The following is a 26060-nucleotide window of genomic DNA, read 5'->3' as shown; positions in this document are numbered from 1 at the left end:
AAAAAAAAAAAAAAAAAATATATATATATATATATATATATATATATATAAAACAAAACCCACATCTAAGTCCTTGGAGCATAGTAGGTGCCTAGCCAGCATTGGCTCCTGGTTGGGGGACTGTGGATTCCTAGTCCTCACATCTGCAGCATCCTGCACAGGTAGGGCAGACATCTGGACAAGAGAAGCCACAAATGAGGGAGCTGGAGATCAGTCAAGGAAATTTGTCTTTAACCAGAGAAGGATTTAATTTTTGTAATACATAACAAGTGTTTTGGTGTTAGCCTCACCCCTAAACAGATAGAACTGCCCTTGTCAAGGCAGGGTTGGGGGATGAGGGGAGGGTGGCCCTGGAAGCTGGAGAGCTGGGCAGTACCCCACCCCTGGGGCCCCTCATTTAGGAGGGGCATCCCGTGAGCTGATCTGACTGCATGACTGTGCTGCTGCTGCCTCTCTCTTCCACAAAGGCTGAGCATTTGGGTGGTTTCCAGTTTTGCATCACTACAAGTAACAGAACTCTAGGAATTTATGTGCAAATACTTTTCTCCCCAACTCACTTCCTTCCAAGCAGGATTCCTGCAGCAGGAGGTGCTGGCTTTCACTTTCTGTGGTCTTGGCTGCCGGTGTCCTTGGCAGGACAGGGGTGTGCCCTGTCCTGCCATGGATGGGCAGCTTTGAGTCTCTGTCGGCCTACACCTATCTCTCTTGTCTTCATTCTTGACTAAATTTCAGTTGAATTTCTTCTTTTTCTTTTTTTCTTTGAGACAGAGTCTCGCTCTGTCGCCCAGGCTGGGGTGCACTGGTGCAATCTTGGCTCACTACAAGCTCCGGGTTCATGCCATTCTCCTGCCTCAACCTCCTGAGTAGCTGGGACTACGGGCGCCCGCCACCACGTCTGGCTAATTTTTTTGTATTTTTAGTAGAGATGGGGTTTCACTGTGTTAGCCAGGATGGTCTCAATCTCCTGACCTCATGATTTGGTCTCCCAAAGCGCTGGGGTTACGGGCATGAGCCACTGCCCCCAGCCTAATTTCAGTTGAATTTCTTCTAAACGTCAGGGTGTGACATTTACCTTTTCTTTTCATATAGTGCCCCTTTCTCAAGAGTAACATCCCCTCCGCATTCAACATTTATTTGCACAGCAGGTTCCTTCTGGAGCCAGAATGTAACCCCTCATCTGTTACCTTAGATCTACCACCCTGCCCATGTACCTGGAGATCTGGTCCATGTCCAGGTGGGTTACTGTTGGGTAGAAGGGGAAAATCAGGCCTCCATCTCCCCTCAGAGAACATACTGGAGTCTCATGGTGGCCAGATCACCAGTGACAGCATTCATTGGCGGTCATCAGTAGAGTTATTACTGGTCATCCAGCTACCAGGCCTGGGCAGAACTGTGGGGCCACCCCCTAGAGCAGCCTCCTCTGCTGGCTCTGGGTAAGACACTTGGCAAGCTCCATCTCCCCACTGGGGTCCCTAGAGGAACCCAAAGCACTAGGGCATCTGGCTTCTGGGCCAGGGCAGGCAAAGTTGTGGCCATGGACTCAGATGGCTCCTCGCCTTGTGTGCAGAGGCCCTCCCTCCCTAACCCTGCTATCTCGGGCTTTTATTAGCTCCAGTTAGGCAAACAGAAGCACCCCAGTGCAATATGCATATAATTGCTATGTCCTCAGCAGCCTATTAGGCTTATTAAAAATGATTGATTTTTCTTTCCTCAGCCAAGAATCATCTAACCCTTGGCTTTCCAGGCTGTGGTGAGGCTGGCAGTAAAAACTAACAGGTCTTTTGAAAAGCAGTATATTTCCTGAGCTCCTAAAATGCTCATGCCCTTTGGCCTGATAATGATATTCCTAGAATTGTAGCCTGAAGAAACAGTCTAAAAGAGGAGGGAAGGCCAGGCACAGTGGCTCACGTCTGTAAGCCCAACCCTTTGGGAGGCCAAGGCTGGCAGATCACTTGAGGGCAGGAGTTTGAGACCAGCCTGGCCAACATGATGAAACCTCATCTCTACTAAAAATACAAAAATTTGCCGGGCATGGTGGCCGGTGCCTGTAGTCCCAACTACTTGGGAGGCTGAGGTAGGAGAATCGCTTGAACCTAGGAGGTGGAGGTTGCAGTGCGCTGAGATTGTACCACTGCACTCCAGCGTGGGCGACAGAGCAAGACGGAAAAAAAAAAAAAATAGGAGGGAAAGGCAATGTATGTGAAGGTGCTCACAACAGCTTACTTTACAATAACGGAAAAGCTGACAGCAGGAGAAGTGTCTGGGCTAAGTACATTGCAGCCCACCTCTTCCACAGGTTATTGTACAGCCAGTAAAAAGAGTCATAATGAAGGTAATGCAAAGTGACGAAAGCCTGTGAGCAAGAAAAAGACACGTTCAGGCTGTGGTCAGAACTCTTGGAAAAAAAAGAAAAAAGAAAAAAAAAGTTTGCCTATGGACAAGGATAGTCATAGAGTGTGGATAAAAGGCAACAGGTGGTTTATTAGGATGGTAGGATCCTGGGTGGCTTTCTTAAAATGATGAATGATGGAATTGATAGTGTTTTTCAACACAATGCTGGGCAAATCCCCACCAACATTGGATCACAGCATCCAGAACCATCCATCCCCTTTTCTGGCACCTTCTGCCACCTGTATCAGAGACAGACATACACATGTGCATGCACACACGTGGGTCAGCAGGGTGTCCTCATTCATTTTTGAGTCCCACAGTTCTAAGTACACAGTAGTGTCTGAGTGCTTTTGATTAGGTTATCCTCATAATCCAAGGATGTGTCCCTTACAGCTTGGGTGACCAGAGATTTCTACTACCTGTGTACATTCACTGGCAAGTCACCATCCTATCCTCTAGCTGCATCTTACCTTCCCACTGCGATTATTTTTAGGGATTTGTGTGTACTGCACTGGAAATATGGCAAACGTCCCCACTCCCCCATCAGACTTCATGATTCCTACACACACTGGGCTCTCACTCATCCCAGCTTCCTTTCACCTGGTGGCTTTGAGAGCATAAATTTTATTGCCAGCTGTGGGTTTGGGTCCTACACAGAACACCTCCCTGGAGAATTTGCAACTAAGATGTTTATGGCAATTGCCCTGCAAGTGTCTATTTAATTCCTGAAAATGTCATTTACTGGTGTGTTTCTGTAAAAATCATTTCTGAAAAGTTTTGTCAGCTTGGCTTAGCAGCTGGGGGGAAAAAGCAGCAAAATGAGTCCCCTCAATCAAGCCTGTGATTTTTCATTTTTTCAGACTTGTGAATCCTCCTGAGAATTAGGCTTGTGACAAGCACCCACCCCCTCCACCTCCTCCCTGGTTTAAACCAGGTGCATGCTGTCAGGAAGGAAGATTCCAGGGCATTTTGCTCCCAGTCACACAGTGTTTCTAAGTGGGCATTACTCCTGTCAATCCAGAGTCTTTTTTTTTTTTTGAGACGGAGTCTTGCTCTGTCGCCCAGGCTGGAGTGCAGTGGCACGATCTCCGCTCACTGCAAGCTCCGCCTCCCGGGTTCACGCCATGATCCTGCCTCAGCCCCCCGAGTAGCTGGGACTATAGGTGCCCACCACCATACCCGGCTAATTTTTTTGTATTTTTACTACAGACGGGGTATCACTGTGTTAGCCAGGATGGTCTCCATCTCCTGACCTCATGATCCACCCACCTTGGCCCCCCAAAGTGCTGGGATTACAGTCATGCCTCATGTACAGTGCCCAGCCTCAATCCAGAGTCTTAAAGGTGTTACTCAGACAAAAGATAATTGGCGACAAGAAGGCCCACTGGATTCCATGTCACATCTTAGTTGGCGGGCCAGAGAAGGACAGGATCTCTGGTTGGGGCCATGTCTCCCATTGCACTCTCCCTTTACAGGTGCTGGAGTGAAGAAGGCCCACAGCTCATCCAAGCCTGTGGGGTGCCTCCCTCCTGGGCCACTCCCTCCCTGGCCAGTAGGAGAACTAGGAAGCCTTTACTTAGAGACTCAGGGTTCAGAAGAGGGAACTGGGAAGTCACTGGGAAATGTTCCAGCTTGGAGGAGGTGACCCTGCTGCTGAATCTGACCCCTTATGCTATTACCTAAGTTCCTTTCTTGTTTACTGGCCCTGAAATCTCCCACTTTGGAGATTGCCTTGTAAGGCAGCACAGCAGGGTAGGAGAGTTAGGGTAGGGTAGGTAGAGCCTGCGCTCAGCCCTCACCGGCCCTGACAAGCCCGCCAGGCCCCTGGCTCCCTTCTGGCATTCACCAGGAGAGGTTCTGCCCAGCCCAGCAGGTGGGTTCCAGGAGAAGGGATGGAGGTGGGAAGTGGTGGTTATGGAACTCCTACCACTTGGATCTTCACCTGCATGGGTCATTCAGTCTTCATAGTCTTCCTTTGAGGACATTTCAGAAAAGGAAACTGAGGCTCAGGATGAGGATTTGATCCAGGGCTGCCAATTCGTCTGACAGAGCGCAGCCACGTGTCTTATGCCTGCAGCAGGCCCTTCCCAGAGGCTGTTCAGGCCAGGGCAAGGTGCTGAGGACAGGCTGGCCTGCTTGCAGGTTTGGGCTGTGACCAGTGAGTCTCCTGGCTGTCCCCACCACCAGCCCAGGAAAGCCTGCAGCCAGGCCAAGCTCAGGGCTGAGCATCCACTGAGTCTGGCTGGAAAGTCGGCAACTGGGTTCCTCTTGGTCTTCTCTTACAGCGAGTCCCTGTGGCCCATTGAGGCCAGAAACGCAGCCATTGCCAATCACTGCTTCACCTGCGCCATCAATCGCGTGGGCACCGTAAGTCCCGAGGTCTGGCTGGGGGGAGGAGCCGCCCCCTGGTGGCCCTGGTGGGGACACCACGTTCCCTCTGCACACATCCACAAATCCTAGGGTCCGGAAAGGGGTAAAACTGGCTTGGTCTGTTACTTTTTCAAGATCTCTCTGCCCTCTTGTTTTTTCTGTTTTTGTATTTGGCTGAAGCCATTTTGAAAAGATCTTTGACATGGCAGTTCTCACCCTGTCACGTCCAAATGTCCAGTGTATTTTCCCCCTTGACCCCATACACTAAACAGTTTTGACTGCCAAACAGAATGCACTTATTATATCTCTTCCTCATCCTTATTAATCAGATATCAAACTCTAATCAGAGGATCTTTTCAGTCTGAGATAACCAAGGTTTCCACACTAAGTCGATCTGACTTTAGTGGCATAAAGAAACCTGATGTTTTGGCTGGGTGTGGTGGCTCATGCCTATAATCCCAGCACTTTGGGAAGCTGAGGCTGGCAGATCACCTGAGGTCAGAAGTTTGAGACCAACCTGGCCAATGTGGCAAAATCCTGTCTCTACTAAAAATATAAAAATTAGCAGGGCAGGCTGGCACGTACCTGTAATTCCAGCTACTCAGGAGGCTGGGGCATGAGAATAGCTTGAACAAGGAGGCAGAGGTTGCAGTGAGCCGAGATCGCACTACTGCACTGCAGCCCGGGTGACAGAGTGAGACTCTGTTCCCCCCAACCCTCCCCAAAAAGCCAGATGCAATGGCTCACGCCTGTAATCCCAGCACTTTGGGAGACTGAGACAGGTGGATCACCTCAGGTCAGGAATTCGAGACCAGCCTGGCCAACATGGAGAAACCCTGTCTCTACTGAAAATACAAAAAATTAGCCAGATGTGGTGGTAGGCGCCTGTAATCCCAGCTACTAGGGAGGCTGAGGCAGGAGAACTGATTGAACCGGGAAGATGGAGGTTGCAGTGAGCCAAGGTCATGTCATTGCACTCCAGCCTGAGCAACAAAAATGAAACTCCGTCTCCAAAATAAATAATAAAATAAATGAAAATAAAATAAACCTGATGTTTTAGTTAGCCTGTGTAACCCCATCACAGGTTGATGTACAGTTTCCATTAGGCTTTGGGGGAAATACTGAAAGCAGTATGTGTACCCGCCCATCTGCCTTCACAGACCCTGGCCTGGGGTTTTTAATTACTTCAGGCCAGCCTCAGGTGCCCACAGCCCTGAGGACCAGTTTGTGCCCAGTGTCTTTCTCTTGTCTCAGATTATAAACTCCCCAAAGGCACCATCCAGGTTTTTACTCTGCTTGTCAAATTCCCCGCTGGCCCAGGGCTGGCTGCTCAGCAGGGGTGTTTAATAAGCGCTTAATTGCCCCGTGAGTACAGACCATTCCAGCTCACCTTAACTGTTTCCCGGCTGACTCACCTCTTGGCCTGATTGCCCTGCTCTTCTGACTGAGTGAGCTGGAATGAGTGTAGTGGTAGTGCCACCTATAGGTTCCTCTTACCTTGGTCTTATTTCACAGGAGCACTTCCCGAATGAGTTTACCTCAGGAGATGGAAAGAAAGGTATGTCTCATGAACCATGGTGGCTGCAGTTGAGGAGTGGGCCTTCTTCTCCCCTTCTCTGTCTGCTTCCTCCGGTCAGGATCTGCCACATAGATCATGTCTGTGTGCCTGGCACCTAGGAGGAGGTGCCAACTCCTCTCTGCTTTATTGCCTGCAGTGTGGGAATCAGGCTGTGATTGGGGTGTGGATAGGCAGTCCTGGGCTTGAGGAGTGGGTTGGACTCCATCCATTCCCGGGACTGGTGTGAAGATGAACTGAGAGAATGTGGGGGATCCTTTGTGAGCTCTCTGAAAGGGAGAGGGGCTCTCATTCAGCCTGTGGATCTCCCTCTCCACTTTTCTTTGTCCTTGTCCCCCCTCCCCTTGCCCAAACCAGCTGTACAGATGCCACAGGGCATTGGCATGGATGCCCCTGGGTTTCTAGAGTCTATGGCTTGTTTTGATCCAAGGGCACATACCACCTCACCTCTGCTAAGAACCCTAAAGACTCCTTTCCCATGTCTCTGGCCAAGAATGAGGGAGGTAGGGACTGCCTCCCTCACCAAGGAGGTATCTGAACTAGCTCAGAGTGTCCTCTAGAAAGCTGGAAGGGGGCCGGGCACGGTGGCTCATGCCTGTAATCCCAGTACTTTGGGAGGCCAAGGCGGGTGGATCACCTGAGGTTGGGAGTTCAAGATCAGCTTGGCCAACATGGAGAAACCCAGTCTCTACTAAAAAAAAAAAAAAAAAATTAGCTGGGTATGGTGGCCCGCGCCTATAATCCCAGCTACTTGGGAGGCTGAGGCAGGAGAATCGCTTGAACCTGGAAAGTGGAGATTGCGGTGAGCCGAGATCGCGCCATCACACTCTAACCTGGGCAACAGGAGCGAAACTCCGTCTCAAAAAAGAAAAAAAGAAAAAAGAAAAACCAGAAGGTTCTGAGCGGATCTGTTTTCCAGGAAAACACTTCCTGAAAGGGTCGCAGATGCCCCCGCTTCAGGCCCCCGGCTTCTGGAGTTCCTGATCCTAGTTACTGCAAATAGAGATGCAGAAAGAGCAGGGGAATGAGCATCCACTGGGTGCCTGCTGCATCTGGACCATGCTAGGCCCTGCCCAGCCCCACCTGTTCCTTACACATGTGTGGGGTGGCTGCTAGTCCTCCCTGACTGGTGAAGGGACCAAGGCCTGGAGGGAGGGTGAGGGTGATGCAGGTGGCAAGGCAGATGAAGGCAGAGCCTCCAGCTCACTGTGGGGGCCCTCATAGGAAGCCCCCAGAGTGTGACCTTCTGATTTCCTTAGGCTGTGGGTGGGAGCAACACCTCTCAGAAGGGTGACGTTTAGACATTTCCCCAGGGGCAAAGGGGAGCAGCATAAGGGGGCCATTTGCAGCAATCTGCTGGGCCTTCAGGCCTGAGATGAGACACAGGCCTTTTGGGCCTCAGCATTTTGCCCCTTAGCGGGGCAGGCTGGCACGCGCCTGTAATTCCAGCTACTCAGGAGGCTGGGGCACGAGAATAGCTTGAACAAGGAGGCAGAGGTTGCAGTGAGCCGAGATCGCGCCACTGCACTGCAGCCTGGGTGACAGAGTGAGACTCTGTTCCCCCCCGCCGGCCTCCACCCCCCAAAAAAAGCCAGACGCAGTGGCTCACGCCTGTAATGGTATGGACCCCGTGTCCTGGGCCTGCCTGAAAGTGCCTGACCCTCTGCAGAGCCCACAGTGCATCTACACAAGCTCACAGATGTGTTTCTTTCCTCCTTTGAAGCTCACCAGGACTTTGGCTACTTTTATGGCTCAAGCTATGTGGCAGCCCCTGATGGCAGCCGGACTCCTGGGCTGTCCCGTAGCCAGGATGGACTACTGGTTGCTAAGCTCAACCTAAACCTCTGCCAGCAGGTGAACGATGTCTGGAACTTCAAGGTAGGTCCCCAGGACCCCTGTTGTTGCCTGCCCCTCTGCTTTGGCCCTCATCCTGCTCTCAGGGCTGGGAACTGCTGTTGTGGGCTTGCCCATGGCAGCATGAGGTACCAGCTCCCACCCGAGGTCTCTGTATGAGCTGAGGGTGGAATCTCTGCCTCTTTGTTGGCTCCTGGGAGGAACAGTTGGGTCAAACAATGTACAGGCAGCAGGCTGCGATAAATTCTCCTCTCATCTGATTTAGATTCTGGGTGCCTTCAGACAAATTAATCTCAATTTCATTTGTCCAGAGAATAGAATGGATTGGCTCCTCTAATCCTTTTTCCTTTCCAGGCATTTGCACTTATCACAAGATAAATGTGCATGTCTGGTTCTGCTTGTGGCTAGTCCCTGTAGTCTAGGCCTTGACGATAGCAGGAAATGGGTCATGCAGAGAAATGGAATCTAGTGGCTCTGCCACAACCTTCCTTCCTTGGTCACCTTAATTAAGCCCCTTCTGCTCCCAAGCCTTAGTACTCCCAGTTGTAAAATAAGGGGGTTAACTCGAAGGTCACATGCTGGCTTTGACACCTAATGCCCTGTGATGTCAGGAGTCAGAGGAATGGAGGCGTCTGCCCTCCTGGGATGGGACTCCACCCTAGAAGGGCTCACAGCTTCAGAGTTTGCTGTATTAGTGTCCGAAAGTATTTCCACCAACTCAACACCCCCTTTCCTTTTTTTTTGGTGGAATAGAGGGCATGGAGACAAGGTCTTGGCTCTGTCATCTAGGCTGGACCATATGGCACAACCATCGATCATGGCATCCTTGACCTCCTGGGCTCAAGCCATCCTCCCACCTCAGCCTCCCGAGTAACTGGGACTATAGACATGCACCACCACCATATCCAGCTAATTTTTAAATTTTTTATAGAGACTGAGTCTCATTATGTTGCCCAGGCTGGTCTTGAACTCCTGGCTTCAAGCAATCCTCCCACCTCGGGCTCCCAAAATACCAGGATTATAGATATAAGCCACTGTGCCCTGCCTCAGCCACCTTTTATAAGCAAATCGTATAGCAAATAAATGTCCATTGTTATAACTGACTTTCCCCGGTGTGACTGAGAGACCACCAGGGCCTCTAATCCACCCAGACATGGGCTTTTTTGGTCTTGATCCTGTTTTCTGAGCATGGGTTCCTCAGTCTCGGATCCTTGTCAGACACACAAGGTGTTGGGCATGAGAGAGTCTCCTGACCTTTCTCTCCTCTTCCTGGGCAACTAGGATGAATGTAGGATTCCACCCAAATCAGAAATCGGAGTCAAGAATGCTGGCCAACTCTTTTTAATAAGTATCCCAGGAGCAGTAAACCAAGTGTTTTCTCATTAGACACTTCTTAGAAGCTTAGAAGCCTTCCCAACTTTGGTAATGGGCATGAGCTCCTGTCAAGGCTTTATGGGAGTAGTCCACCTTGGGAAAGGAGGGAGGGAGGGAGGGAGTGCGTGCTGGGTGTGAGCACCCTGGGTGGGCTTTCCAACCCCACTAGGCTCTGTATCCATGATGAGATGCCACATGGAGTAGACAGAACTCCAGACCCATCCAGGAGCCCCTGGTTCAAATCCCAGCCTTTTCTACAACTGGCTGATGACCTGGAGCAGGTCCTCTCTGGGCTGTAGGCTGCTCTTCTGGGGAGCAACAGGACCACAGGACTCCCCTTCTCCCTCCTGCCTCAGCAGACCACACTTTCCGGATAGACAGGTCGAAGAGGTCACAGCAGCCAAGACTGGGCTGTATGAGTCATCGTGGCATCTGTGAACTTTGCCACAGTACCAGAATCAGTGCCAAGAGGTCACTGTCAACGAGCCTTCCTGATGCATTCCTGTCCCATGACTGCCCTCCAGTGGCAAGAGGTGGTGGCATGTAAGCGATGGGGATTTATAAACCAGAACCTCTAAAGTACAAAAGTATATCTGTTTTGCTTTCAGATGACGGGCAGATATGAGATGTACGCACGGGAGCTCGCTGAAGCTGTCAAGCCCAACTACAGACCCACCATCGTGAAAGAGTAGCTGGCTTCAGTGCCTGCCTTGGGGTGAGGAAGACATCTCTGCCCCAGTGGATTAGCAAGCGTGGCAGGCGTAACACGTCCAAGTTATCCCCAATAACATTGTCCAGCTTGGCTTTAAAATCCCCAGGCAGGGGGAGGGTGGCTTGGGGAGTGACTTCTTAATGGATAAGGGGTTTACTTCTGGGGTATTGGAAATGTTTAGGGACTAGGTAGAGGTGAATGTACTAAATGCCAGTGAATTTGTGTATACTTTAGAATGTTTCAGTTATGTGACTTTTACCTCAACTAAAAAAAAAAATGCCCAGGTACTGCTTGTGCAGGTGGATTTGAGGTTAGGCAGATGATGCTGTCCATCCTGTACACCAGTGGGAAGAGGTTGAAGGCTGATCCAGAGACCCTGAGCCTACAGCAAGGCTGTGGTGAGTGGGATGGTCTTTGGATGTGTCAGCTTAGCTAGACTACAGTCCCGAGTAATTCAGTCAGACACTAATCTAGGTATTGCTGTGAAGGTATTTTGTAGATATGACAAAAGTCCATTCCCAGTCGACTACGTAAGTGAGATTATCTCAGATAATCTGGGTCAGCCTGACCTGATCAGTCAAAAGGCCTAAAGAGCAGAGCTAAGGGCTTCCCTGAGGAAGAAATTCTGCCTGTGGACAGCAGCCCAGCGCTTGGCGAGAGTTCCTGACAGCCTGCCCCTCCTGATAGCCTGTCTTACAGAGTATAGACATGACTAGCCACTTCTACAATCACTGAAGTCAATTCCTTGCAATAAATCTCAATATATGCCCTACTGGTTCTGCTTCTCTAGTTGAATCTGACTGATACAGATTTTGGTGCCAGAAGTGGTTCTAAACAAATAGAATCTTAAAGATGAGTTTTCTGCATTGGTTCTGGATTTTTTAGAATTCTTCTCTAGTTTGATTGAACTTAAAGGCATTAATGACTCTTATTTCCATAGAGTCAGGGTAAAGAGGGTAGTTGGTAGTCCACAGCATGGTGCAGCAATAGTAATTTATGTGCAAGGCCAGCCATCAGCCTGTGCCCAGAGTTCCAGCTTGCCCTTTTTGATGGCTTGTCCTGTGGATATCCCAGATTCCATCATCATAGAAGGTCATTTGTTGCACTAAATCCTTTTATATCTCTATCCATCACCTACTAATTCTGCTAGTTCTGCTAATGTGGTTGAGCTCCGTTTTACACATCAGATTACTCACCTCTCTACACCCTGGTTTTCACATCTGTCAAATGGAACTGAGCCAGGGGCGGTGGCTAATGCCTGTGATCCCAGCACTCTGGGAGTCCAAGGCCGGTGGATCACTTGAGGGTCAGGAGTTTAAGACCAGCCTGGCCAACATGGTGAAACCCCATCTCTACTAAAAATACAAAAATTAGCCAGGCATGGTGGCGCGTGCCTATAATCCCAGCTACTCAGGAGGCTGAGGTATGAGAATTGCTTGAATCCGGGAGGCAAAGGGTGCAGTGAGCCGAGATCACGCCACTGCGCTCCAGCCTGGGCAACAGAGTAAAAGCCTGTCTCCAAAAAAAAAAAAGAAAGGGACCATATTCCTGTTTTACGTCAAGACAGTGGTAAAAGATTAGATGGGCCGGGGAGCCCCTTGGCAGTTTTCAGTGCCGTGCCTATTTAGCCCTGTCCTTGCACAACACAGCAAGAGCCCAATCTGCCAAGTCTCAAACAGCAGTTGACCAGAGTATTGAGTTGGGGGGTGGGGTCGAGATTCTGTAATTCCCCACTTACTGTTCCCAAATCAGAGAAGGCAGTCTCATCCCTTCACTGGCCCAGCAGCTGAATTATATGGAAACCTCCACGGCAGGGCTAGGGTACTCCTGGACAGCCACCAGGGATGAGAAACCCTTATGGAGCTGCCTGGCCACAGCTCTGCAGTAACTTCCTTGAACTCTCTGTGCTGCAGGTTTTCACTTTACCTAATGGCTTCCTTGTACCTTTAAAAAAAAAAAAAAAAAAAAAAAAACCAGTCCCACAGACACGGTGAGCTTTTTTTGCCTGGTCCTTTAACTTTCAAAACCTTAGTGTCAGCCAAGGCAGGCAGATCACAAGGTCAAGAGATGGAGACCATCCTGGCCAACATGGTGAAATCCCATCTCTACTAAAAATACAAAAATTAGCTGCGCGTGGTGGCGCACGTCTGTAGTCCCAGGTACTTGGGAGGCTGAGGCAGGAGAATCGCTTGAACCTGGGAGGCGGAGGTTGCTACGAGCCGAGATCGCACCACTGCACTCCAGCTTGGCAACAGAGCGAGACTGTCTCAAAAATATAATAATAATAATAAAACTTAGTGTCTTTGGTTTCTTTTTTTTTTTTTTTTTTTTTTTTTTTTGAGACGGAGTGTCGCTCTGTTGCCCAGGCTGGAGTGCAGTGGCCGGATCTCAGCTCACTGCAAGCTCCGCCTCCCGGGTTCCCGCTATTCTCCTGCCTCAGCCTCCCGAGTAGCTGGGACTACAGGTGCCCGCCATCTCGCCCGGCTAGTTTTTGTATTTTTTAGTAGAGACGGGGTTTCACCGTGTCAGGCCAGGATGGTCTCGATCTCCTGACCTCGTGATCCGCCCGTCTCGGCCTCCCAAAGTGCTAGGATTACAGGCTTGAGCCACCGCGCCCGGCCGTGTCTTTGGTTTCTAGAAAGAGGGTGTAATCAGCCTAATACACAAGCTAGCTTAGGTGTCAAATTGGTGCATTTGTGAAATAGGCATGAATAAATGCACCACAAATCTTTGATTATCGCAACTCTCATTGCCTGGAAACAGAACAGTCAGGCCCATCTTAGAGTAGGCAGGCCCTGCACAGGCAGGGTCATTTCAGGGTTTAATGCATCCCTGGAACATGTAGATGCTCAGTAAACATTTGAATGAATCTGTGGTGGAGGTTTTTGTTTCCTTGTGATCATTGCTGATGTCATGGGGCAGTCTCTCAGACAAGAAATTGCAATGGTTCAGTGTACATGGCCGGTAGGCCCATGGGCCCCTGTAATCTTGGATGATGCCTTCTGACCCCTCAGTTTTCTCACCGGTAAGATGACAGGTGGCTGGGCTCAAGAATTTCTCCCTAGAAATTCTCAGTTCTGGCAGGCCACCTTCCTGCCAGGCTACAGCTTTATTGCTGGAAGCTGGGGTGGAGTAGCTGAACTTCAGTGTGCCCAAAAGAAAAAAAGGAGGCTGTGCACAGTGGCTCACATCTGTAATCCCAGCACTTTGAGAGGCTGAGGCAGAGGGATCGCTTGAGCTCAGGAGTTCAAGACCAGCCTGGGCAACAGAGACCTTGTCTCTATAAAATTAAAACCAAAATTAATAATAGAAAAAAAGAAAAGGGCTAAGGCATTATTAAATATAGACCAGACCACATTTTAGGCCACAAAAAAGACTCAGTGAACTTAAAGATTAAAGTCATAAAAGTGTATTTTCCCATCACAATGGAACAAAACTAGAAATCAGTAGCAAAGGAAATACTGGAAATTTTTAAAAATTAAACAACGACCGGGCGCGGTGGCTCACGCCTGTAATCCCAGCACTTTGGGAGGCCGAGGCGGGTGGATCATGAGGTCAGGAAATCGAGACCATCCTGGCCCATATGGTGAAACCCTGTCTCTAAGAAAAATACAAAAAATTAGCCGGGCGTGGTGGTAGGCGCCCATAGTCCCAGCTACTCATTAGGCTGAGGCAGGAGAATGGCGTGAACCTGGGAGATGGAGCTTGCAGTGAGCCCAGATCGCGCCACTGCACTCCAGCCTGGGCGACAGTGAGACACCATCTCAAAAAAAAAAAAAAAAGATAATTAACACACTTTTTGTTTTCTGAGACAGAGTCTTGCTCTGGCACAATCGTGGCTCACTGCAATCTCCGCCTCCCAGGTTCAAGTGATTCTTGTACCTCAGCCTCTCGAGTAGCTGTGACTACAGGTACATGCCACCATGCCTGGCTAATTTTTGTATTTTTAGTAGAGACAGGATTTTGCCGTGTTGGCCAGGCTGCTCTTGAACTCCTGGTCTCAAGTGATCTGCCTGCCTCAACCTCCCAAAGTGGTGATATTACAGGTGTCAGCTACCCCTCCTGAACAACAACACACTTTTAAACAACCAATGGATCAAAAAAGAAATCATAAGGAAAGTTACATATCTTGAGACACATGAAAACAAAAACACACCAAAACCTATGGGATGCAGCAAAAGCAGTGCTGAAAGAAACTTATAGCTATAAATGCTTACATTTAAAAAGAAGAGTCTGGGCACGGTGGCTCACACCCATAATTCCAGCACTTTAGGAGGCTGAGGTGGGAGAATCGCCTGGCCCCTCTACAAAAAATTAAAAAATTAGCCAGGGATGGTGGTGCACACCTGTAGTCCCAGCTATTCCAGAGGCTGAGGTGAGAGGATTGCTTGAGCCCAGGAGTTTGAGGCTGCAGTGAGCTAAGTGAGCTATGATGGCACCACTGTACTTTGGCCTAAGCAGCAGAGCAAGATCCTGTCTCTTAAAAAAAAAAAAAAAGGCCGGGCGNTTTTTTTTTTTTTTTTTTAAGGAAGAAAAGGAAATATGTAATATGAAACTCAGGATGAGGTCCCTGAAATGGTCATAGGGTGTGCATCTGAGGTTAAGCTGGGAAGGCAGGGAGCTTTTGTTCTCGTTCCAACAAGCTGCAAGCCAAGCACTGGTCACCAGTGCTGCAGGATATGGCATGTCTGTCAAAATACTGTTGGCGTAAGTGAGAAAAATAATAAGACTCCAAAATATGTCCCCAATGTTATAAAAATGGAACCAAATTATAAATGATACAAGCAAATACAGAGAGTAATGGTCAAACCCATTTCACTACATTCAATGTGACTTAATTCTTAGAAGTTTTGATGGGCGAATGTGGTGCAGAACTCTGCACAGGCAGACGTTGTGCTTTTGGGGCTTTGACATGACCACCCAATCGCTGATGGGACTGTTTGAAATCTGTTTTCTTGGCTGTGGCATAATAGCCGTCTTTGGAAAAATGGTCTCTGTATGGAATATAGTATTGTGTCACTGTATAAAAATGAGAACCCGAAAGAAGCTCTCACATGATTGGATCAGAAAATTGCTCATAACTATTGCTAGGAAAGTTTTTGAAATCTCTGAATTCAATGTGGTTGAATTTCTTTAGACACCTAGCCCTCTAGGTTGAAGGAAAACCAGTTTTTTAAACTTATCGTATACTTTTTTCCCAGTACTGTTTGTGAGTGGATTGCATTCATCATACTCCTCTACCCCATAATACTTTTGTATTTCCTAAGAACAAAGATAGGTAGATGGCATCGGTTGGTATTCCTATTATAGCAGTGGCAACCAAGTGCCTCTGCCTTTGTTTATGTGTGAAATTGTCCTAAAGAATGCATTTCTGGTGTATTGACATGCCTGAGACACCCCAACGCACCTTCACAGTCCTGGAGCTAACTTTCTCCATCTTGGCCCTAGGTATCTAAGAAAGTCCCATCGCTTTGTGCTACAAAGATTATCTCTCTCTCTCCCACTCAGGATGTCATTTCAGTTGAGTACCTGGCTTATACCATCTGTGTTTCATTGTGGCTGTTGAGGAAAGTTGATTAAACTGGGTTTTCCTGCCTGGATTTGATTAAGATCTGGTTCATTCAAAAGTTGCTGCCTTTGGCTTCTCATACAAACACAGCTCAGGCTTATTAGCAAGCTCTAGCAGGCGTGTGTGTCGTTAGACTGTGGGGTTTTGTCCACAGCAAGCTGTTCTCAGCCATTGCTGCAGGGAAAGCGAGAGCAGTAGTGAGCCTGATTGTTAGGGTTAAAATAGGAGTCAGATGACACTGGACTCTCCTGTTTCAGCCAGGACATAGTTCATTTATGGAAATGCCTAGATTAAGTCTTGTTGGACTTATGCAACGGCTTCTGTCAGGAAAGGAGTGAGATGTGCCCCTATGTGCTGGAGGGAGTATGGCTTAGCAGTGGCACAACTCCCAAAACACATTTTAACTGTCAATCAGATTTAGCATTTACTGAGTCTCTATTGTGTGTTAGGCAATAGAGACAGCATTTAGACATACTTTAGCTTGTTTACTTTGGTTGGTTGGTTTGTTTGTTTTTTGACAGGATCTTACTCTGTTGCCCAGGCTGGAATGCAGTATTGTAATCATAGCTCACTGTACCCTTGAACTCCTGGGCTCCAGCCATCCTCCCACCTCAGCCTCCCAAGTAACTGGGACCGCAGGCATGTACCACCACACCTGGCTAATTGTTAAAAATTTTTGTAGAGATGGGTTCTTGCTATGTTTCCCAGGCTGGTCTCAAACTCCTGACCTCAAGCAGTCCTCCCACCTTGGCCTCCGAAAGTGCTGGGATTACAGGCATGAACCATTGCGCCTGGCCTAGTTTACTTTTTAACAATTTCAGGAGGTGTGATCAGATGCAGTGGTTAAGAGTGTGAGTTAGACAGAACTGGGTTCAAACTCCAGCCAGGCCATGTAAGCGTGGTGTGACCTCAAGCAGGAGAATAGGGGGAAAGGGCATGGATTTCTGGGGACAGATCTGCCTCTGAATGGCTATGTCACTTCATCTCTTTACCTTGTAGGATTTTGTGGGGTGACATGAGCTGCTGTGGGGAAATCACCTGGGCCAGCACTTGATGTCTAATAAGTGTTCAGTAAATGTTGGCTTTGTCGTCTTGTATTTTCCTCAGCTTTGTAGGTGAGGGAACAGAGGCTCAGAGAAGCCTGGAGATGTATCTGGGGTTACACTTCTGACAAATGGCAGAGCTGGATCTCACCTATAGGTCTTTAGTTCTATTTTGTGTCTTTTACAGAGTCATGAGTGTGGCACAGTCTCCAAAACACCTTTTTTTTTTTTTTTTTTTGAGACGGAGTCTCGCTCTGTTGCCCAGGCTGGAATACAGTGGTGTGATCTCAGCTCACTGCAACCTGTACCTCCTGGGTTCAAGTGATTTTCTCCTGCCTCAGCCTCCCAAGTAGGTGTTTGCCACCATACCGAGCTAATTTTTGTATTTTTAGTAGAGATGGGGTTTCACCATGTTTGCCAGACTGGTCTCAAACTCCTGACCTCCGGTGATCCACCCACCTTGGCCTCCCAAAGTGCTGGGATTATAGGCATGAACCCCCGCATCCAGCCCCAAAACACATTTCAATTGTCAGCAGATTCAGGTGAGCCTGAGTTGTATCCAGTTTCTCTCTTGGGTAGTCTAACCATACCTGGTGTTCATTTGTGGCACTAGAGGTTATGGTATTCTTCAGGGGAAGAAAAGGATTGGTAAGGACTTGGGAACTGGATGAAAATTTGGTAACAGGCTGGGAGTGAGGAGCCTAGAGCAGAAGATTTATGGGAAACTGGAGCCCTGGTGCCTCTGAAGGTAGAACAGGGATAGTAGGTGGAAGCTCTAGAAACCATTCCTCTAGAAACTGCTCATATACCACAGGGGTGGCCCCAGAGCATAGTTATGTTTGTTTGCTTTTTGAGAGGATCTTGCTCTGTGGCCCAGGCTGGGGTGCAGTGGCTCCATCACAGTTCCCTGCAGCCTCAACCTCCCAGAACCAAGTGATCCTTTCACCTCAGCTTCCCGAGTAGCTGGACTACAGGCATGTGCCACCACACCTAGCTAATTTTTGTACAGATGAGGTCTCACTGTGTTGCCCAGGCTGGTCTCAAAACTCCTGGGCTCAAGTGATCCTCCCACCTTGACCTCCCAAAGTGTTGATATTACAGACATGAGCCACCACACCCGGCCCATAGTTGTTCTTTTCTCGCTGAGTGTTCAAGCAGAGGCTGGGTGGCCTGTTAGCACTTGAGGAAAAGAATGAATGAGTATAAGATGGCATCTAGCCAGACAGAAATCTGGGAGACAGCCCATCTCTCTACAACATGGGCTGACCCATTCTGAATAAATTAATAGTCCTCTCCCTTTAGAAGGTTTATACAGTGAGCTGCTTTTTCTGTAAACGTGGTGCTTGTTGAGGTTGATGCTGGCAGATTGGTATCACCCTCCCATGCCAAGCTGGTCTCACCTTCAGGCTCCCCATTTGTCCATCCTACCATCTATCCTTGTTGACACATTCATCTTTCCTAAGTGCTGCCTTAACCCAATTGATCTTTCCTCTATTGACAAACTTGACTCTTATCTGAAGTAATGACCCTGTCCAGTGCCTGCTCTTTTCCTTGTGCAAGCTGTTGCCTCATACCCCTCCAGTAATTTCAGGCCCTTTGTGTAGGCCCTGTGGTACCACCTCCATTTCTCAGTCCCTAGTCACCCAAGCTATAGGGTTCTGTCTCACATTCTAGAGTATGCACTCTGGAGGGTCAGAACCACATCTGGTATATACTCGTGACCTTCATGATGCCTTTGAAATCTGAGTGCCAGGCAATGCAGGGGAAGACAGTTTGGACCAGCAGTTTGAAGCTGTTTTAGTTAGAGTTTAGCACCTTCAAGAGCTCTTCACATCTTTGCTGCACAGCCAGGGCTCTGAAGCTAGGCCAACTGGTTCGAATCTGGAGTTCCCTGCATTTCTGCTGTTTGACCTTGGATAACTGCTTTGGTTTTTTTAACCTGTAAAAATGGGAGCACTCGGCCGGGCACAGTGGCTCACGCCTGTAATCCTAACACTTTGGGAGGCCGAGGCGGGCAGATCACCTGAGGTCAGGAGTTCGAGACCAGCCTGACCAACCTGTTGAAACCCGCCTCTACTAAAAATACAAAATTAGCCGGGCATGGTGACGCATGTCTGTAATCCCAGCTACTCGGGAGGCTGAAGCAAGAGAATCGCTTGAACCTGGGAGGCAGAGGTTGTAGTGAGCCGAGACCGCATCATTGCACTCCAACCTGGGCAACAAGAGTGAAACTCCGTCTCAAAAAAAAAGGGAGCGCTCATACCCACGCTGGAGGTGTTGTGAGAACTGTTTAGGTAAAGTGCTCAGTGCAGTCCCTAGTGTACATAGTTAGTACTGATGATTGCTGTGTAATTCACCAACTTTCTCACAATGTCAGTCTGCTTTTCTGGACTTCCGCCTCCCACCAGTCAAGGCCCTCCCCACCACTGGTGCTGTTGACTGTTAATTGATTAGCCACTGATTTCCTTCCAGATGTCCAACATCACAGTCACATACAGAGATGGCCGAGTGGCACAGCTGGAGCAGGTATACATCCGTGGCAGCAAAATCCGCTTTCTGATTTTGCCTGACATGCTGAAGAATGCACCCATGTTAAAGAGCATGAAAAATAAAAACCAAGGCTCAGGGGCTGGCCGAGGAAAAGCTGCTATTCTCAAGGCCCAAGGTAGGTGCTCTTCATGCACAGGTTTTAAAATACAGGTTTGTCTTGTGTCTTGTAGAAAGGGGCCCTCTTACTGCCTGGGCACAGAGAGGGCTTGACCTCTGCTCTCTCCACATCCACTGCCACCCCTTCCCCTTGCAGCATGGAGAGATCCTGTGAGGCCATGAGGCTTTGCCTGGCCTTCTCTGTCTTGCTGCATCTGGAATACTGTCTTAAGTGAAAGGGTTGATGAATCTCCTATAATAAATTTCTAGGAGGACCTTTTTTTATTTTATTTTTTTGAGACAGAGTCTCGCTTTATCACCCAGGCTGGAGTGTGGTGGCGTGATCTCAGCTCACTGCAGCTTCTGCCTCCCAGGTTCAAGCAGTTCTCCTGCCTCCGCCTTTGAAGTAGCTGAGATTACAGGTGTGCACTGCCATGCCCAGCTAATTATTTTTAATTTATTTTATTTATTTATTTTTGTATTTTTAGTAGAGATGGGATTTCACCATGTTGGTCAGGCTGGTCTCGAACTCCTGACCTCACATGATCTACCTGCCTCAGCCTCCTAAAGGGCTGGGATTACCAGTGTGAACCACCACACCCAGAGAGGCCCTTCTTTCTAGAAGTTCTGTGTGAGAGGTGTGGGACAGCTTGCCCTTGTCTAGTTTGCCGAGCACACAATCCGGAGCAGATGAGCTGACTCGTGGAGTGTGAGAGCCGCATTTCCTAGCAAAACTGGGTCTTATGGATGGACACCCTGCATGTAGTTAGGGAGATCTGATAGTGGAGCTCCGTTTTCAGAAATAAAGCCGCCTTTTAGTACATTCCAAAAGTGGGACTGTCCTTTTCCCATTCCCCTAGTCTGGCCTTGCTTCTTGGTTAGCCTAATTTGGTTTTATATTAGGTTCATGAAAAGTTCTGTCATGTTGATTAGATTAGGCCACAAAGTAATTGCGGCCCTTGGAAACTGTCTTAGTGTTGATAAAAAAGGTTTGCAGCCAGGGAAGGCATTGGTATCTGTAGCTGCTATACATGTTTTATGTATGTGTGAGGAAAAAACTCAAACCGTGTTTTTCCTCTCCTCTCACAACACAACCATCAGCAAAGAAGACTTCTGTGACCAAGCAAGCAGTCAGTTCCACAGTAGACACCAGCTGGGTGTCCTTCAGTTCTGACACTGTCTACCTGGAGATAGCCTGAAAAACCACAGGTTGAGGGCTCAGTCCCACAAGACTGCGCCTGCACCCCCCACTATTATTCATAAGCACAGGCCTCCAGAACATCTGAATAGCTTCAGTCAGGGTTCTCACTTCTCCCTTCTTGGGTTCGATTAATTGCTGGAGTAGCTCACACAATTCGGGAATCACATACTTAAGTTTACTGGTTTATAACAAAGGATATTTTATAGGCTACAAGTAAACAGCCACATGAAGAGATGCGTAGGGTGAGATCTGGAAGGGTCCCAAGCACAAGAGCTTCTATCCCCATGGAGTTTCCTCCCGGCACATGGATGAGTTCTTGTTCACCTTCCTGTCAGGCTGCGCGTGATCAGCTGTCCTGAAGCTCCCCTAACCTTGTCCTCTTGGGCCTTTTATGGAGACTTCATTGGATTGACATGGTTAAAGGATGGACAACCATGTGGAAATGCCATTAGACAAAAAGGGTGTGATCTAATACTAAGAGACGGGGTGGGGAGACCCCGCAAGGCCTGTCCAGACTCTTTTTGGCCTCTCTGTGCAGCATCTGTTCCTCCAGGGTATAGGGCAGGAGCTTTCTCTGGGGTGAGGTCTTATGACCCACACTCAGATTAGGGTCCGGCCTTGGGCAGGTGAAAGGGGGGCAGGAGAAATTTCAAGAGAGAGATTCTGTCTCCCGAGTCCTGCTTCTGAGGCCTAAAGTGCCCCAACGTTATAACAAAAGACTATCACGAGGACTATAGGAGTTATGAGCCAGGAACCATGGATGAGAGCTCGAGTTTAAAGATAAAATAGTGTGAGGGGCCGGGCACAGTGGCTCATGCCTGTAATCCCAGCATTTGGGAGGCTAAGGTGGGCAGATCAGGAAGTCAGAAGTTTGAGACCAGCCTGGCCAACACAGTGAAACCCTGTCTTTACTAAAAATACAAAAATTAGCCGGGCGTGGTGGTGGGTCCCAATAGTCCCAGCTACTCGGGAGGCTGAGGCAGGAGAATCGCTTGAACCCGGGAGGTGGAGGTGGCAGTGAGGCAAGATTATGCTAGTGCACTCCAGCCTGAGTGACAGAGCTAGACTCCATCTCAAAAAAAAAAAAAAAAAATTTTATCTGTCCTTCAAACCCTGGCTTCTCCTAGAACCCCTGGGTTACAGAGGAGAACAACAGTCTTATCATGCTGTTGATATGGAGAGTGTTTTCTTTTTGCTACTGTGAATTTTTTTTTTTTTTTTTTTTTTTGAGACTCAATCTCCATCGCCCAGGCTGCAGTGCGGTGGCTCGATCTCAGCTCACTGAGACCTCTTCCAACTCCTAGGTTCAAGTGATTCTCTTGCCTCAGCCTCCCAGGTAACTGGGATTACAGGCGCATACCACCACGTGCAGCTAATTTTTGTGTGTTCAGTAGAGACGGGGTTTTGCCAAGTTGGCCAGTCTGGTCTCGAACTTCTGACCTCAAGTGATCTGCCTGCCTTGGCCTCGCAAAGTCCTGGGGTTACAGACATGAGCCACTGTACCTAGCCTGAAATAATTCTTTTCTCAGAAAAAAATACAAAAAATAACCCTTCTCCCAGATCTAACACATGTTAACACTTAAGTATATTTGTTTCAGAATTGAAAAAATGAATTCAGTACATCTATGTTTTTTAGCTCAGCCAAGGCCAGCCCCAGGGATTTCTCTTCTGTAGCTCTCAGACCACCTTCTTTGCCCTCAGCATGCTACCTCCCAGCCTCTTGGAGAGAGCAGTGTGGGACTGGAAGGCAAGAGTGTGGTACTACCTCCTGCTCTGATGCCAGTCCCCAGCCCCTGCCCCTCTGCCTCCATCCCCGCTCTGAAATGCAGTGGCTGTCAGCCGGGTGTGGTGGCTCACGTCTGTAATCCTGACACTTTGGGAGGCCGAGGTGGGCGTATCACCTGAGGTCAGGAGTTCGATAGCAGCCTGGCCAACATGGTGAAACCCTGTCTCTACTAAAAATACAGGAAATTAGCTAGGTGTTGTGGCTCATGCCTGTAGTCCCCAGCTACTCAGGAGGCTGAGACACAAGAATCACCTGATCCTGGAAGGTGGAGGTTTCAGTGAGCCAAGATCACGCTACTGCACTCCAGCCTGGGCGACAGAGTGGGAGTCTGTCTCAAAAAGGCGGGGGGTGGCAGAAATGCCATGGCCAGGGTGATGTTGGACCAGGTAACCCTTCAGAACCCTTCTAACTGGTGTCCTAGGCCCTGGCTACTCTGTGCTATGAGCATTCACTGACCACACTGACCTGGCCTCCTGTTTTCTCTTCTTCCCTTTCAGTGGCTGCAAGAGGAAGAGGACGTGGAATGGGACGTGGAAACATCTTTCAAAAACGAAGATAATTTTCTCCGCTGAACAGACCTTTGCCCTTTTTTCTTTCAGGTTATCTGAGTTCACTGGGGTGGGTGCTTGTGTATATGTCCTAGGTATCTTTTGACATTTTTCTCTTTAGATCAGGGGAAATGTTGAGGCTAAATAAATCTGGGGGGTTTTTTGTTCTGTTTTGTTTTGTTTTTTTCCTTTGAGAAAATAAGGACTTTGTATTCATTTGGAGTTTGCTTTGGCTAAATTTTGACACCCTGGGGGGTGTCCTGGGAGAATGCCAGTACTTTGAAATAGCACAGCTATTGATGAGAGTTTAAGCTGCTGTTCCTGGCCAGTTGCAGGTTAAGCCCCAGAAGAGTTCACCTTGGAGAAGCTCCGAGAACACACAGATTGTGTCTCTTTCATCTTCAGACACGGGCACTTAGTGTCGCACTTTGTTCAGTTAACATTTGTGGAATTGTTATCAGCTCAGCTTTAAGAATGCAGGTGACCCTGTCCCTTGATAAAGTCATAGGTAATTCAGGGGCCGGGCTCGGTGGCTCACGCATGTAATCCCAGCACTTTGGGAGGCCAGGGCGGGCAAGTCATTAAGTCAGGAGTTTGAGACCAGCCTGGCCGATATGGTGAAACCCCGTGTCTACAAAAAATACAAAAATTAGCCGGGCGTGGTGGCGTGTACCTGTAGTCCCAGATACTCGGGAGGCTGAGGCAGAAGAATCACTTGAACCCAGAAGGTGGACGTTGCAGTGAGCAGAGATTGCACCACTGCACTCCAGCCTGGGCAACAGCGAGACTGCATCTCAGAAAAAAAAAAAAGTAATTCAGGGGATCCTAGTGGCCAACTTCCTTGGCTCCTATACTGGCTACACAAGCAGTTTTGTGGTGATTTGGGGAAACAGATTCTTGGGAGCTTATCAGAGCATCTCAGCATTGATTGACACATCCATAGTTTTTAGTGTAGAAAGGGTGACCAGCAGCTGGGCACAGTGGCTTGCTTCCAGCACTCTGGGAGGCTGAGGTAGAGGATTGAGAGGAGTTCAAAACCAGCCTGCGAGACATAGTGAGACCCTGTCTCTACAAAAAAATTTAAAAATTAACTCAGCATGGTGGTGCACACCTGTAGTCCTCACTACTTGGGAGGCTGAGGTGGGAGGATCACTTGAACCTGGGAGTGTGAGGCTGCAGTGAGCTATGACCTTGCCACTGTACTCCAGCCTGGGCAAAAGTGCAAGACTTTGTCTTTAAAGAAACATAAGTAGTAGTAAAGAGTATGAGATACACAGGGTGAATAATTGTGACAGAAACACAGAAATTGGAAAAGCAGCCTAAAAAGATCAAATAACCAAAAAGAGGTCTTGCCAGGGATTCAGTACGGTATAAGCTACAGTATAAGCATCAAGAGGAAAAGTGATCAATTATTGGCTTTAGAATATTGCTCGTTGAACAGATTGTTCAAGTAATGGAAGAGGAGGAAAAAAAAAATCCAGCACATTAGTTAACCTGGCGTCAATGAGTTTCTAATAAGCTTTGTCTTATGATACTACCTGGAGATTACAGAACTGGTATTCTTCTGAGGAATAAGCATCAGTGAGTTGGTCAGATACAATAGGCATTTAAAGTAGGGCTTCAGGCCAAACATGGTGCCCCACGCCTATAATGCCAGCACTGTGGGAAGTCAAGACGGGAGGATCACTTGAACCTAGGAGTTTGAGACTAGCTTGGGCAACAAAGCAAGACCCCATCTCTATAAAAAATTGAAAAGTAGCCTAGTACAGCTGACGCCTGCAGTCCCAGCTACCCCAGAGGTTGAGGCAGGAGGACCACGTGAGGCCAGGAAATTAAGGCTGTAGTGAGCTGTAATTGCACCACTGCACTCCAGCCTGGATGACAGCGAGACCCTGTCTCTTAAAACAAAACAAATGAAAGCAGTAGTTTTCAACAGCAGCTAAGGATCTTGTTAGAAATGAAGACTGCGGCCGGGCGCGGTGGCTCAAGCCTGTAATCCCAGCACTTTGGGAGGCCGAGGCGGGCGGATCACAAGGTCAGGAGATCGAGACCATCCTGGCTAACACGGTGAAACCCCGTCTCTACTAAAAACACAAAAAAGTAGCCGGGCGAGGTGGCGGGCGCCTGTAGTCCCAGCTACTCGGGAGGCTGAGGCAGGAGAATGGCGTAAACCCAGGAGGCGGAGCTTGCAGTGAGCTGAGATCGCGCCACTGCACTCCAGCCTGGGGGACAGAGCAAGACTCTGTCTCAAAAAAAAAAAAAAAAAAAAGAAATGAAGACTGCAAGCCCCACGCCTGGAGTGGGGCCCAGGAATCTGCATTTTAAACAATTCCCTTGTCCCCAGTAATTGTTAAGTATTCTATCTAAGGAGACCTGGAGCCATATTTTGACTCTGTACTTAAATATGTTATTTTAGTATAACCATTACTGAATTCATCATACTTTCACAGTAAACAGTACTTTGAATAATAATACATCACACTTAATAATAGTGAACTGCATCCTCGATCCCAAAAACTACTTTTGATGTAGTTCACCCTGGACCCATACAGGATCTCTAGCCTTGCAGATTCTCCACATAGTGGAAACTGGCTATAATCCTACCTAGATCCTGAAAAGTGAAGGGGGATCAATCTAAAATATGTAGCTTTGTAAACAGTTTTATATCCTGCATCTTAGGGGGAAAAATCAGTTAACGCATATTGAAAACAAGTTGTTCCATAAGGTTTATTATGAAAGACAGTAGCCCTCCTACCCTGCCTTTACCCCACTTTCCTTGTCTCGCGATAGTCTTTCCAACTCTTGGCTGATTTGTTTGTATTTACCTCCATGTCTTAATATGAACATGTTTTTATGCTTTTCCTTGATGGTTTTTTGTTTGTTTGCTTGTTTTAAGACGGTCTCACTCTCCCTCAGGCGGGAGTACAATGGCACAATCATGGCTTACTGAAACCTCAACCTCCCCGGGCTCAGGTGATTCTCCCACATCA

At 48.3% G+C, this 26060-nt stretch overlaps 2 protein-coding genes across 2 annotated transcripts in view; both read left to right on the top strand.

Moving 5' to 3' along the window:
- Window positions 1-11049, top strand: part of UPB1 (beta-ureidopropionase 1) — a 33823-nt gene extending 22774 nt beyond the window's left edge. Inside the window, exons 7-10 of the mRNA XM_025400646.1 lie at window positions 4677-4758; window positions 6277-6319; window positions 8061-8215; window positions 10174-11049. Coding sequence (XP_025256431.1) covers window positions 4677-4758; window positions 6277-6319; window positions 8061-8215; window positions 10174-10257 — 364 coding nt within the window. The 3' untranslated portion in view covers window positions 10258-11049. The remainder of the gene's footprint in view (window positions 1-4676; window positions 4759-6276; window positions 6320-8060; window positions 8216-10173) is intronic.
- An 8308-nt stretch (window positions 11050-19357) lies between these two features.
- SNRPD3 (small nuclear ribonucleoprotein D3 polypeptide) lies at window positions 19358-23286 on the top strand. Its single transcript, XM_025400664.1, has 2 exons — window positions 19358-19554; window positions 23020-23286. Exons 1-2 carry the CDS (start codon window positions 19362-19364, stop codon window positions 23079-23081), a joined length of 255 nt encoding a protein of 84 aa, XP_025256449.1. The 5' UTR covers window positions 19358-19361; the 3' UTR covers window positions 23082-23286.
- Window positions 23287-26060: the final 2774 nt, after the last annotated feature.

Source organism: Theropithecus gelada, chromosome 10 (genome assembly GCF_003255815.1).
Source record: "Theropithecus gelada isolate Dixy chromosome 10, Tgel_1.0, whole genome shotgun sequence".
Lineage (NCBI taxonomy): Eukaryota > Metazoa > Chordata > Mammalia > Primates > Cercopithecidae > Theropithecus > Theropithecus gelada.
The sequence above is the reverse complement of the archived record's forward strand: the minus strand, read 5'-3'. Positions and strand labels throughout refer to the sequence as shown.

What these genes read in the sequence shown, in the direction of transcription:
- SNRPD3 (XM_025400664.1), top strand. Translation starts at nt 19,362, where the DNA reads ATGTCCAACATCACAGTCACATACAGAGATGGCCGAGTGGCACAGCTG. An exon ending in TGCTATTCTCAAGGCCCAAG is followed by an intron (nt 19,555 to 23,019) that starts GTAGGTGCTCTT and finishes CTTCCCTTTCAG; the next exon opens with TGGCTGCAAGAGGAAGAGGA.